At 39.1% G+C, this 13139-nt stretch overlaps 1 protein-coding gene across 2 annotated transcripts in view; it reads right to left on the minus strand.

Moving 5' to 3' along the window:
• kcnh3 (potassium voltage-gated channel, subfamily H (eag-related), member 3) overlaps nt 1–13139 on the minus strand; it is an 87897-nt gene that overhangs the window by 25441 nt on the left and 49317 nt on the right. For both annotated transcript variants that reach the window (XM_015037104.1, XM_015037103.1), the window contains exons 8-9: nt 10524–10723; nt 7746–7995 (exon numbers count right to left, since the gene is read on the minus strand). In XM_015037104.1, coding sequence (XP_014892590.1) covers nt 7746–7995; nt 10524–10723 — 450 coding nt within the window. The remainder of the gene's footprint in view (nt 1–7745; nt 7996–10523; nt 10724–13139) is intronic.

The following is a 13139-nucleotide window of genomic DNA, read 5'->3' on the forward strand; positions in this document are numbered from 1 at the left end:
ATAAAATAAATTATGATTACGTCTCTGTAAACAAAATTAAAATTATAGTTAGCTAGGCTAACTCCAGGTTGAAGACTTTTATCATTCAGTTTTTAGTAAAAAAAGAGAGCGAGAAAAGATAAAAAATTATAAATCAGGCAACTTAAAATGATTGTGTTTCTTTTCATTTATCATCCGATAAACTGATTTATTGTTTATTATGACAGACCTAATTTTGAGTCGATCGTGGTTTTCAGTAAACAATAGAAGTAACACTGGCTCAGGTTTTATATCTCCTGACATAACAGAGGGCAGGATTCAAAATGTTATTAACTTACTCTTCGTCCAAAGGTACATCTAAGTCGCCGCAGGGGTCCCCGGCGATATCAGACAAGTCCCCGATAGTTGGGCTTGAGCTAATGATAACGATCTTTTGTTTCAATGTCGATCCTGAAGGTTTCCTAAACATAGAAACAACATATAACTGTCAGCCATTTTCTTTTCCTCCATGTTTACTTGGTGTTGATGCTGCATTACTGAACTGTGATCAAGCAAATGAGTTTATTTACCCAGAATTCACTCTGTAAATAATCCTTTAAATATTCTACAGCATAGCAGTGATAAAACAGTAAATATCTCATTTGGGCACCTGAAGCTTTTATTTACAGTCAGCTGTGATTCACTTCCTGTTGTGATCTGTTTTCTGTGTATTTATTTTGAGGTTTTTCTGTTTATTAGTCTGTTCCCTGTGAGTCTGTGTTGTCCTGTCTACTCGTTGATTAGTGTCACCTGTTCCTTGTCTCCCTGTGTTTTTAACCCCACCTGTTGTTTTTATCTCTTGTCGGGTCCTCATCTAATGTCAGTTGTCGTTGTACATCCGTAGTCACTAGTTCTTAGTTGAACTGGATAGTCCTGAGGCTACCTTGCTCCTTGTTCAGTCTTTTGTCAGTTGTATTTAGCTGTGTGCTATTGTCTCTGCCGTGCTGCCTAATCTGGACAGCTCTGAGCCACATTCATCATTAAGTTCATCATCATCTTCATCATAACCTGGGTCTCTGCATTCATCCTCACTACCTCTCATTCACCACTTCATGACACTTCCTGTTTGAAGTTTGATGTCTTTTTAAAGAACTACTTCCTGTTTAACTTTTAGCTCGAATCATCTGGGAATAAAATCCCCCTCGTCGGCCATTTTGTCTATCTAAACCGTAACCCTAACCATCACAAACATAGCCCTAACCCTATCCAAAACTCAATTCACACCTTAGTCCTAACTCTAACCCCCGACCCAAAAACTGTTTCCACTCGTCAGGACCAGGCTTCGGTCCCCACAAGGTCTTACAAACAAACGCACACACACACAAACACACCTGTTTGATTGTAATATCACTGCATTGACAATTATTGTGTTTTTTGTTGCAGTTTGTTGTAAAACGTTACTAGTTTAGTTACAGTCAGGNAGTGCAATTAAAATCTCCTCCAATTACGTAAAATCCTTGAAGAGTAGATATAGTAAGAAACAGATCTTCAAAAAATTTTGGCTTATTTTCATTTGGGCCATATAAACTCACTAAATTTAAAGTAAATGAGAAAATATTACCCTGCACAATTACGTACCTACCAGCTGGATCTTTTATTGTTTTTACTATTTGGAATGGTATAGTTTTGTGGATCAAAATAATTACGCCTCTTGCATAATTATTATATGATGCATGTATCACATGGCCTGGCCATCTATTTTTTACAAACTTTATCTCACAATCTGTTAAATGCGTTTCTTGAAGAAAAATTATCTTTGATTTAAGTTGCTTAACCCTGTTTATTACCTGTTTCAGTTTAGTTCGTTTCCTGAGTCCCCTCACATTCCAGCTTGTAATTTTTATGTAAGAGATATTATAAGTATTAACTTGTTCCATACTNATGACCTACATAGCCAGCAAGTACAAACTGTTAGAAGCGTTATATGAACATGTTGAACTATCCTGCATAAGAAAAAAGTATACATAAAAGTCACTCCGTAGCTGCTTATGACTTATACATACATCAAAGATTAACTTGATATTATGTCAGCTGAGGTAGAGAAAAACAGCTATCAGTTATAAGCAGCTAATTCGGTGGTTCAGGAATTGAACCGCTCACCAGTACAGTCAGTCCTGTCCAGCGTGTGTGCGGAGGAAATCCCCAGCTTCCTTAGGAGATGAAAACAACTGTATCTTCCCCTTGTGGAGGATCCTCATTTTGCATGGGTTATATTGAAACCCGCGGAACAGTCCTTTTTCAGCGAAAGCTTTCCTGATATTATCGAACTCAGCTCGCTGTCGGATGGTTTCTGCTGAAAGATCCTGAACGAAAAAAATTTTATTCCCATCGCATTCAATGTTGCGTTGTTTTGTAGAGCGGAAAACAAATTCCCGATCTTGGAAATTCAGGAAACGGATGAGGACGGCTCTGTGCTGGTTCGGTTTTGGAGGTGCTAGGGTGCGGTGGGCCCTCTCAATGATGAAGGATCTATCGGTCTCCAGCCAGCGCGGCAGCATCTCCCGTATAAACTCTAGCAAAGGCCGTTGACCCTCAGCGTTCTCCCGGAGCCCAAAAAGGCGCAGGTTCTTCCTTCGGCCTCGGTTCTCCAGGTCTTCAGTCTTAGCTTCCAAGTAGGATATTCGCTTCAGAGCTTTGGCAAGATTAGCCGTACTAGTTTCTAAGAGTTCCTCCGCCGTAACAATTCTGTTTTCAGCTTCCTCCAGTCTAGTAGCATTAGCAGCCACATTTTGCTTCACCTCTGTTATATTTTTCTCCAAAGAGGCGATGGACTTCGTCATTTCTCCCATACGGTTATCTATGTTGTCCAATTTGTTTCCAAATCCACCGAACTCTGAATGCAACGACCGAAGTTCAGCTAGCACCGTGCTAAGGTCACACATGCTATCAATGCTAGCGGCCCCCTCTTTGTCTTGATCTGCTACCGAAGTATCAGTTTTAGCTGATTTTTGGGAGCCGCGTTTTCGTGTGAAAATATCACAGTCCTTAAGAGTGGTCGATTTTGACATTTTCGGGTCCAGATTACGTTTCTAATCCTGGGTTTTTCAAAGTTTTGGTGCAGGTCTCACGGAGCATCCACTTTAAGCTGCCATCTTAGTTCGCGGTTCCACAGCGCCCCCAATTCATCAAATTAATAAAAAAAAAAACAACAACAACAAAAACAACACAAATACATTGAGTGCTTCTGCTGTCCCGTTCTTATTCAACCCCCCCAGGACAAGCATCTTTGTGACAAACATAAAATCTTAGAATTTTTAAAAATATTTTTTATAGAGAAAATATCTTATAACATTTGAAATAGAACAAGATGGACAGAAACTTTATCTCAGACTCAAGTTCCCACTAAAAAAGACGTTCAAAATAAACAACCAAACAGATCTAAATGGCTACAATCAGCTCACAATAAGATTACATAAAATTTTAGATAAAAGTTACATTACAGGTAATAACAGACAACTGCAGCAGCTGTGAATGATAATATGTAGAGCTCAACCGATTAACTAGCGTACTAGTATATTTTCAGCAAGTTATTGAATAAAAAAGTTCCAGTTCCACTGGCAGATATGTTTTAGTTTAACAAAATATTCCTCCCTATTTGTAAGTGAAATAATCTGCCAATGGATTCTAGTGCATTCTCTTAAAATCAACATTAAATGTTTTTCATTTACTAAAAACAAGTTGAAAAGCTACTTGTAAGTTAGTTTTGTCTTATTTCAAGGGTGTTAAGACATTTGCACTAGAAACAAGACCAAAATTACCTGCTAAGATTTTGTTTTTGCAGTGTATACGGTTCTTTTCAAACCAGCAATGGTAGACAAAACTCAGAGTGGTAATTCTGTTCTAGGCTAAACAAATGCGTCAAATTAAATATCCCGTCAGAAATGGTCTCCTTTGTGCAGCAGCTTCTAGCTGCAGCAGCCTTCTAGCTGCAGCAGCCTCTAGCTGCAGCAGCCTTCTAGCTGCAGCAGCCTTCTAGCTGCAGCAGCCTTCTAGCTGCAGCAGCCTTCTAGCTGCAGCAGCCTTCTAGTGGAAACTAAAATGCTAGGCGGTTGCTGCTACCAAGTCTTGTTGCAAGTGTGGCAGACAGTCGAGGGGATTTTCTACTTTAACTCACGTTACAGCATATTAAAAAAAATGAAAAGCGTCAATATGGCCAGAGATAGTTGGGCGTGCTAAGCTTCCAGATTTTAATTGGTTCATTTCACTGACTTTGGTTTTCTCTCTTTCATAGACCATAACCAACCAGCAGGAAAAATGATCACCTCTAACTGCTGGACATGTGTCCCTGATGACTTATTGATACTTAACAGCAGAAATAAAAATGTTGGACCACTTGTTAAGTCGCTTGAGTCGTGGCGCTGAAACATTCAGACATGCATGGCTGGAGGAAGGACAGCACCATCAGGTTCTGGTTACCAACGAGGAAAGTGGATCCTTCCTGGAAGAACAGCATGTCCACTGGGCCGAGAAGGCCAATGGATTCCTGGGCTCTGCTGTTCTCTCATAATAATGATGCTGTTTCAATAATGCAACATCTATTTATTATTAACAGCTGCACCGCAGCACACACTGCCTGTTGATGCGTGTGTGTCATGATCCAGATCAAATACAGGCTGAGGGGCCTGGTGTTTCAAGGAAAATCTCATTTACTTTATAATTACACACACACGCACATCACAGTACTTTGGTTAAAGTTCCAGCGTGAAACTTTTATAAAAAATAAGTTGTTTTTTTTTGTTGTTTTTTTACATTTGTGTTAAAACTTCTGGTATCTTGTGACAGTAAAATGTGAGACACACAATCAGTGAAAAGACTCCTCCTGGAGCTGCTATTGCCATCTGAAGAAACTCGCTGCTCCTGATCAAAAACAACCAATCAGGGCCAGAAGGAGGGACTTATTGCTGTCAATCAATCTCATGTACTCGCTGCTAAATTTGCTAATAGAAACAGAAGAAATTTACTGTTGCAGAAAAACCATTTATCCACCATCGCTGACGGCCATGCTAACTAGCATTAGCATTCACAACAGTTTCTGCTAATGTAGCATTAGGAGCTAGTCTAGCAGCTTTTTTTTTTTTTTACAGATTATCTGTTTCATACCATATTGTCACGCCATACAGACAGTTTCAACAGATATGTGAAAAAATTTTTTTTTAGAAAACGTTCATAGTGCATCTTTAAACTGAGGTCTTCATACTCACTTCCATTCATTTTATTAACTGTATTTTTGCCTAACACCAACTCTTTCCCAAAACCTAAGCAACACTAGTCTATTCCTAACCCTAACCTGAACCAAAACTTTACTCACACTGAACCTCTAAACATAACTAGTGAACTGCAAAAAAGACTGGGAAAAGGTCCTCACTTCCACAAAGGACCTCCATTTGTGGTCTATAGTATATACAAGTATATATACACACACACACACACACACACACACACACACACACACACAGAAATACAAGCCCTCATCATTAATCCAATCCACGTTGACCTTTGTATAAACATGTACATCTGCTCCTGCCATGAATGCATAAGAAGGCCTTTCAGCTCCTCCCTGATCTGTTGTTTCTGTTTGCTCCTCATCCACACGGCGCTGGATGAGGGAAGCTGCTTCCTGGATTAGCCTTACAAAGGTTTTGAGTCACATCCCAACTAAATTAGATTTCCACCTGTGAGAGCAAAAGAAATGCTTGTTTTGGCAGCAGCAATAGTTCGGCTCAACATAACCCCTCCAATTGGATTATTTTCAGTGAGACAATATTACTGTCGATTTTACATCCAACACCAAATGTTGGCTATTAAATATTAATTACTTTTTTAAAATAATTAAGTAGAGATGCAGTAGTTACAGATTTCTGATCTCCAGTTTCTATGAAGCTCTGACCTGCCCAGATTGATTTTAGCCACTTCTAGCTTCTATGATGTTATTATATCTCTATTACAATTAAAAGTTTTCAATATATTGATGTTCTAAAGAAGTCTTACACTTGTTCTGCCTCCATAATCTTTATTTTCAGACACCTTACTGATAGCGAACTGGCTAACTTGGAATTTTTTTCTCATAATAAAAACAGAATTTAATCAGGTGTAAATTAAATTAAAAGTTAGAGGAACATTTCCATCCTTAAAGCATTGTTTTAAATTGAATATTAAACGTGAACCAGAATCTCAGCCCTTTTCTCAGCAGGTTTCACTTTGGTTAATTCTTTGCATCTAAGTTCATGATAAGAGGAATGATGCTGTACGGTTATTAAATACAGCGTGATTAAAAGAAACGTGCAGGGTCACTTAAAGAAAGAACTGTACAAGATATGGATGCATACTCAGTTGAAAGCAGAAGTTCACATACAAAATGACCACTGTCACCAGAAATAAAAATAATTATTAGAGATGTATACATTGGATTCAACACTGATATATCATATGTGATGCATCGGTACAAACAGGTACAACGTGTTAAACTGTGGTCTGTTTCTAAACTTGTCTTTGTTTTCCAATCACTGCAGTGTATTTATTTATTTTTTGCTTGTTTATTGTTTTATTTTACGTCTAATCATGTAAAGAAGGTTGAATTCTCCTCTTGAAAATCTGCTGCTATGCAACTAAAACTGGTAAGTCCAACTCCCGGTAACAGAAACCAACCAATTTAAAACGAGCTATGCAACTTCTGAAGAGAAAGAAAAGTGGTCAACTATCTATTCAGAATAAAGCCAGAGTCATGATGATGGCTCCTCTGCAGATCGCTAACGACTGTTTGTCCAGATATTAGTGAAGAAGTCAGTGAAATTCTGATCCTTACTGAATAAACAAACAAAAAAAAAAAAACACAACACATTTAAAATTGTTTTAAAAACTCATTGAAGTAGTATGTAACATCAACACCGGACAGATGAGGGTCCTTTAGCAGAGAGACGGTAAAGTGTTGCACTATAAAAAGACTATAAAGGGAGGCGATAATACCTCCATTTTTTAAAAATCATCTAGGAGGTGCGATATCACCCTTTGCACCGTCTTCCGCTGAATCTAACAGGATTCCTGGAGGATAATCACCAAGCAGCAACTCTTTGTGTGGCTCCACCTGGGTGATAACGCCTTTAAGCAGCAGAGAGCAAACTGCAGCTCTTTAGCAGCTTGCTTTTAGCCCTGCCCTCCCTGTTAGCTTACACAAAGACCCTCCTCCTCCTCACTCCTTCATCACCTAATGTTCATTAGAGCAGTCGGGGCTGCTCTGCTTGGATGAAACCGAACTAGGTGTTGTAAAATTAGTCTAACCACCATCACTGCACCAACACACACTGATGGACCTCATTGGATCAGTCCTTAAATGAACAGGAAATATTAGTTATTCTTTGAATAAAGAACAGTGTCCTCACCTGGGCCAATGCAACTGAATGATTTTCTACCATCTTGAGTGTCATCATGTCCCAACAAAGGATTTTTTTGTTTGTTTGTTGTGTGTTTAACGTTAGGATGCATTTTTCTATAGGGAAAATATTTTATACTTATTTAATACTCGGTGAGATTTTGTGTTTTTATAGTGCACACAGTCCACTCAGCCTTGTTTCTGTGTATTTTCTGCCTCGTTGTTGGAAACTCTGGAGCAAAAATCTCTGAAATCAATGAATCTTTACTGCACAGTTAAATTGCTGAAGAACAAATGTGCTTTCCGAACTTTTATGCACATATGTGAAAGAATCTAGCGGTAACCCTTTTCACAGACTCACCCAGTATAGCCAGCACAGTGTTGTCCTTCAGCACCTCCATGGACCCTGAGCAGACGAAGTAGATGGCCTGCAGGGCGTCACCCTGCCGGATGAGGAACTCCCCCGGGGCGCAGAAGGAGGTCTTGATGATGAGGGAGAGAGAGCGGAGGCATCCCCTGCTGGCCGACTCGAACAGTGGCAGCTGCAGCAACTCCTTGTTCAGGTGCATGGCGATGTCGGCCCGCAGCTCGTCTGGGAAGTCCTTCAGCAGCTGGGAAGGCAGAGCAGTTCACACTGAACAGCTGCACTGTCTAAAAACTGAGCTAGCTCAGTTAGCTAAAAAAAAAAAAACTCAGTTAGAGAAACTTCTTTAATATTAAGACAGGAGAAAACACAGAAAAGGCAGTAATAAATGAAGAATTGAAAAAGAACCTTAAAAATGAAAAGGACTGCAATAAACGATTAATCAATTATTCCAATGATTAATTGACACATTATGCTGAAAGGGTTTTTGGGACTATTTTTACTGAAAAATCTCAGACGCTAAGATCCCAAAACACTCACTGCGTCTAAATAGAACTGGTGTGTTAAGAGAAAGTATTTCTACGTAAAAAGGTATATATTCGATTTTAGCTTCTTCAACCACAGACTTAAGCAGTATCCAATATAAATTTGGATACATTTCAGATGTCCTACCTTATTATTTCTAAAAGCAGCAGCTATTTTCTGGCCTTAGTGCCCAGCTCTGGCCCAGGTAAAGCTCACAGAGCGCCAGTAGACTCATCCTCCTATCTGCACAGAGCAGCTACCAGTGGAGTTATCTTTGTTGCTTTTCTGATTAATGCCTTTCCTGCTGAGTCTGTGGGTTTTGGTCAATGGCCCTGTCGTGATCTCTAATTCAGCATGACTTTGTCCTTGACTTATGAAACTTTCCCCGGTCTTCATGCTTGGTGGCGGCCTGCTCCTCTTTGGAGCTGCAGTTTCCAAGTTTCCGGATTACAGAGCACCTCCCCCTGCTCCTTCAGACTAGCAGTTAGCATTTAGCAAACACCTGGTGGAACAGCGCATCTGCTGAGTTCACTAGAGGAGCTATTTCTCAGTGAAACACTGGTAAAAACATTGTTAAAGGGTTAATATAGGAACCATGTTGTGATGAATTCCTGAAGGTGGAGTGTCAGAAAGAGCAGAGGCTTCTTAAAGAGACAGAGGCCCAATTTCAAGGCGTTAAATTAAGAAGTCAAATATCTTTTGAGTCAAATTTGATTTATGGAAAACACGTAATAGTGCCCCTTTATTTGGAGTTATTGTTTTTCCCTTTGGTTTGTTACTTGCTTGAGCTCTACTTCAGCCTCTGTGTGGGTTTTGTTTCACCTTTCCCCATCCCCCTTTTTTTTAGGTCCAACTCTTATCCCACAAAGCATGAGAGCTTAAAGCTGGGGTTGGTCACACATTTTTGGAAAGATTTCCCTCAGTGGTTTGGTGTTTTATCTCCCTGGGCCAACCTAATTACCAGAACATACAGAGTTATGACTTATTTGAACGGGATGAATTAAACTAATTCAAATTACATGCAGTTACTTCTGCTTTGGGCTGTTGCGATTTATGTACCCTGTGATGACTTTCAATATAACTAGCTGCAATAACAATAAAGTGAACTGAATGGAACTGATGAGGTAATTAAAGGAATAATTTCTGATAATATTTGGCTAATTTGTAGATGGAAGTTGGGTGCTTTGATTCCCCCTAACAGTTTGGTGAGTGCTTGTCTTAAAGGGCTACATGTATTATGTAAAATCAACTTTTTTTAGCTTTACACCATGTTATAGTGTCATTCCCCCATCAAAAACATGTCTGGAGTTTTGCTTTGAGTCTTTCAAACATTACCGTCTTCTCCACTGCTAAGACGTTTTCCATATACTTGGTGTTTGAACTATTAAAATAGACAATTTAAGTCTTTTATAGAGTATCTCGAGTACTTGCTGATTTTAGCTTTTCACATGTGGTTGTGGTCACCAGCCCCTGTGAATCTCATGGATCCACTGTACTTTGAAGCAGGCCTTGATGATTGCAAATCATCATATTTCTTTGAAGAATTTGAATTAATATCAGCTTCAACAACACTTGCTTTTCCTCTGGGACCAATAAAGTATTTTTTAACTTGAATTTGAAAAAGGCACACATGGATATCGCAATGATTGTGATTTGACATATTGTGGACGTCTGCTGAAAAGGTTTATGTAAAGGGTTTTTGGTACTATTTTTACTGAAACATCTCAGAGATGTTGCTATGATCCAAAAACACTCACTGAGTTTCCATTGACCATAAAACTGCTCAAATTGGAATTACAGAAATAAATTTGCTTAATGGAAACAAGGCAGTTTTGAAAAATCTCAAGTTTTTTAGTAAAACATTTTTTACGCTAGGATGAGGTGGTTTTTCAACCGTATCGAAATATATGTACTTCACAAAACTGCAATGGAAACATGTTTTTTACATCACAAGAGTCACATGATCAACAACCGGATGTTACTACTGGCAGAAACTACGAAGATGACGACAGGAAGTGGTGGGAGGATGATGGTGCCGCATGCTTTTTAATGACTTACTGCGCCAACAAACATATTTGTGTGATTTTAATTGTGTTTCTTATTTAAAGTAAACACTACAATTGCAAAATTTAGTTTTTTTGACGTCAGCAGAATTTGGACATTTTTTGCACATCTGTAACGGAAATGCAGCTAGTGACATATACGTTTCCTTTAGTGTGAGCAGAGTAGCGTGCCAGGTGTTAAATGTACCTCATTGACGTCTATCCCGTTGTTAACCGACCAGGTGGTCTGGAAACACTCCAGCATGCGTTGTTCCAAGGCTTTGGGCAGCCGGTGCACCCTGATGAAGTCCTTCAGGTCCTTGGTGCGGGTGTGGTACAGCGAGCGGCGGGAGTACATCCTCTGGATGATGGCGGTCACGTTACCAAACACCACAGCGTGCATCAGCGCTGTGGGCAGAGGACAGCTTTCTCGTTAACTCCGTCTGAGGGACGGAGTTAACGAGGGACAATGAAGGACGAAGGAACACAGTTTTACTCAAAGGTCTCCACAAACCTGGAGAATTTAGAACGCTGTAGGGTAAGAAATGACTCTGTTCTGTTGCTTTAAAACCACAAAATGTCCAGGTTATGACGAAAAAATAACTCTGAAATGCAATACAACTTTTGGATTGTGCAGACAGAAAAGCTATTTTAAAGCTCCACACCTCCTTTCCTAGCTACAATGGCTTGTTGGAGCCATTGTAGCTAGGAAAAAGAAAAAAAAGAATAGTACACCTCCACCAAAAAAAACTCACATTTTTAGATTCATCTCAGAAATTGTCTAGAAAAAAACGCAGAAATTTCTGAGTTTGGAATGAGGAAAATCTGCTTGAAAAACGCAGAAATTTTCTGATTAATCTCAGAAATTTTTGAGAAAGAAACATGGAAAGGTCTGAGTTTCAAAAAAATGTTGACCTTGTGTCTTTAGAAAATTTCTTATCTTACTCTCAAAATTTTGCAGTTTTTTGGAGGAAATGTACTCATGATTTTGATCCATCTACCACAGCCCTGATTCAACATAGTACTATTCTGATGGTTCTTCATATTGTAGTGAAACCTTCTCAGTGGTCCCTTGATTTGAGCTTTGCTGTGAACCTGCCCGAAGCCAATCAGCAGCAGAGTGTTACGGTCACTGACCTCTAGGGGCTCTCTTTTTTTGAGAGAGCTCTGTGTTTTCTGTTTCAGCTCTGCCTGATTGCTGCAGGTGAAGTGTGTTGGGGCTCGTCAGCCGCCATATATAAGCAGCAAGCTGGAGATGCCAGAGCCTCTCCTTTTGTTTGACCTGGGCCATGAGCTGTGACTCTGCTTGAGAGCTGTGTGTGTGAACTGTCTTAAGTTTGCTGTGAGCAACTTTGTACAATTATCCAGAGGTGGAAGCTGGTAGGGGTTCTCTGCCATTTTTGTTATAACCTGTTTTCTCCTGTTTTTTGTTAGTAAGGGAGTTTAGGTTTTGTATTTTCCTTTAGTTCTCCTTTAGCAAGTGGTTGTTTTATTTTATAGTTATAAGGGGGTGTTTTGTTTATTATTTTGGCCTTGGAGACCCTGAAGTCTTAAGCTCCCCTGTGTTTTCTTTTCTCCTGTAGTAGTTGTTTTTATCTGGATTGTAAAATAAATTATACTTTTGTTACTCAACTGTTTGGATTACTTTTTAGTTTTATGTTAAAGCCCAGTGCCAGAATTTACTTTAGGGATTTTAGGGTGGGGTTGTAACACAGAGAAAAAGTTAAGCGAGCTAAAAAGTGGCAGAATCAGTGTCGGATCGCAGGACGTCCACAGTTCACTGACAGACTAATGACCGTCCCCTCAGGCAGATCAATCCGTGGCACATTTAGGCAAACTCTGACTTTAAAGCGTCTCTTGGTTACAGCACAGAGCGCCTCTGGGCAGCAGCTCGCCACTTAGATTCAGACGGGCTAATGAAGCTGCAGCTTGTTTTGACAAGTGATCATGATTTGATACAGTTTCTCTGATTCCTCCATGCTGAACAGGGCCTAGGAGAAGTTCACATTTCTGTTTAAAATCCAGTATGTTACCCAGTGGAATTTATCAGATTATTTTAACCATGACATGCTGGAACCTACTACTGTTTTTACCCTCTGGCATTTTATAGCTGAATCTGAATGTTATGTATTATAATTGGACTGTATGTAACTTGAATCTTCAACCTGACAACTGCTATACAACCATTTAAATGGAATGATATAAAAAAGTACAATTTAGCTTATTTCCCAGCTTAAATAATGAAATGAAATGAAATTTTATTCGAACATGATACAAATACAAATATAAAATAGTGCACAGTAACAAGAAGTGCATAAGAAAGAAGAGAAAATACAGATTTTTTTGTTTCAGTTAACATATGCTCAAAATGGGGTAGGAAGAAGTGAGAACTTATAAACTCCTACCCCCTAAACACTTGAAACTTTAGAGTCCTACTGTCATTAAACAAATCGAAATCAAAGTGGCAGTCAGAAGTAAGTTACTAATATTTACCTATACATTTTCCCATTTTATGCTGGTTTGTCTTTCTAAACTCTTACACCAAGTTATCTGCAATACACCTTATTGCTTTCTGTCACCCGTATGTGTATCTATTGAAAATTACCTCTTTGTACTTTCTTTTGAATTGTGTTAAACTATTGCTTTGTTTTAAATCTTCATGTAACTTGTTCCATAACTTTACACCTTTAATTGAAATACAGAAGCTTTTTCTTGTTGTTCTAAAATTGCGGATCTTGAAGTTTGAGTGACCCCCCTTCTCTTTCAGAAAACGTGCTCTGTATGTGCTCAGGTAACAACTTTTTAGATACTTTGAACATAAATT

Source organism: Poecilia latipinna, unplaced genomic scaffold, assembly GCF_001443285.1.
Source record: "Poecilia latipinna isolate Pla-1442-1.1 unplaced genomic scaffold, P_latipinna-1.0 Scaffold393, whole genome shotgun sequence".
NCBI classification, from domain to species: Eukaryota; Metazoa; Chordata; class Actinopteri; order Cyprinodontiformes; family Poeciliidae; genus Poecilia; species Poecilia latipinna.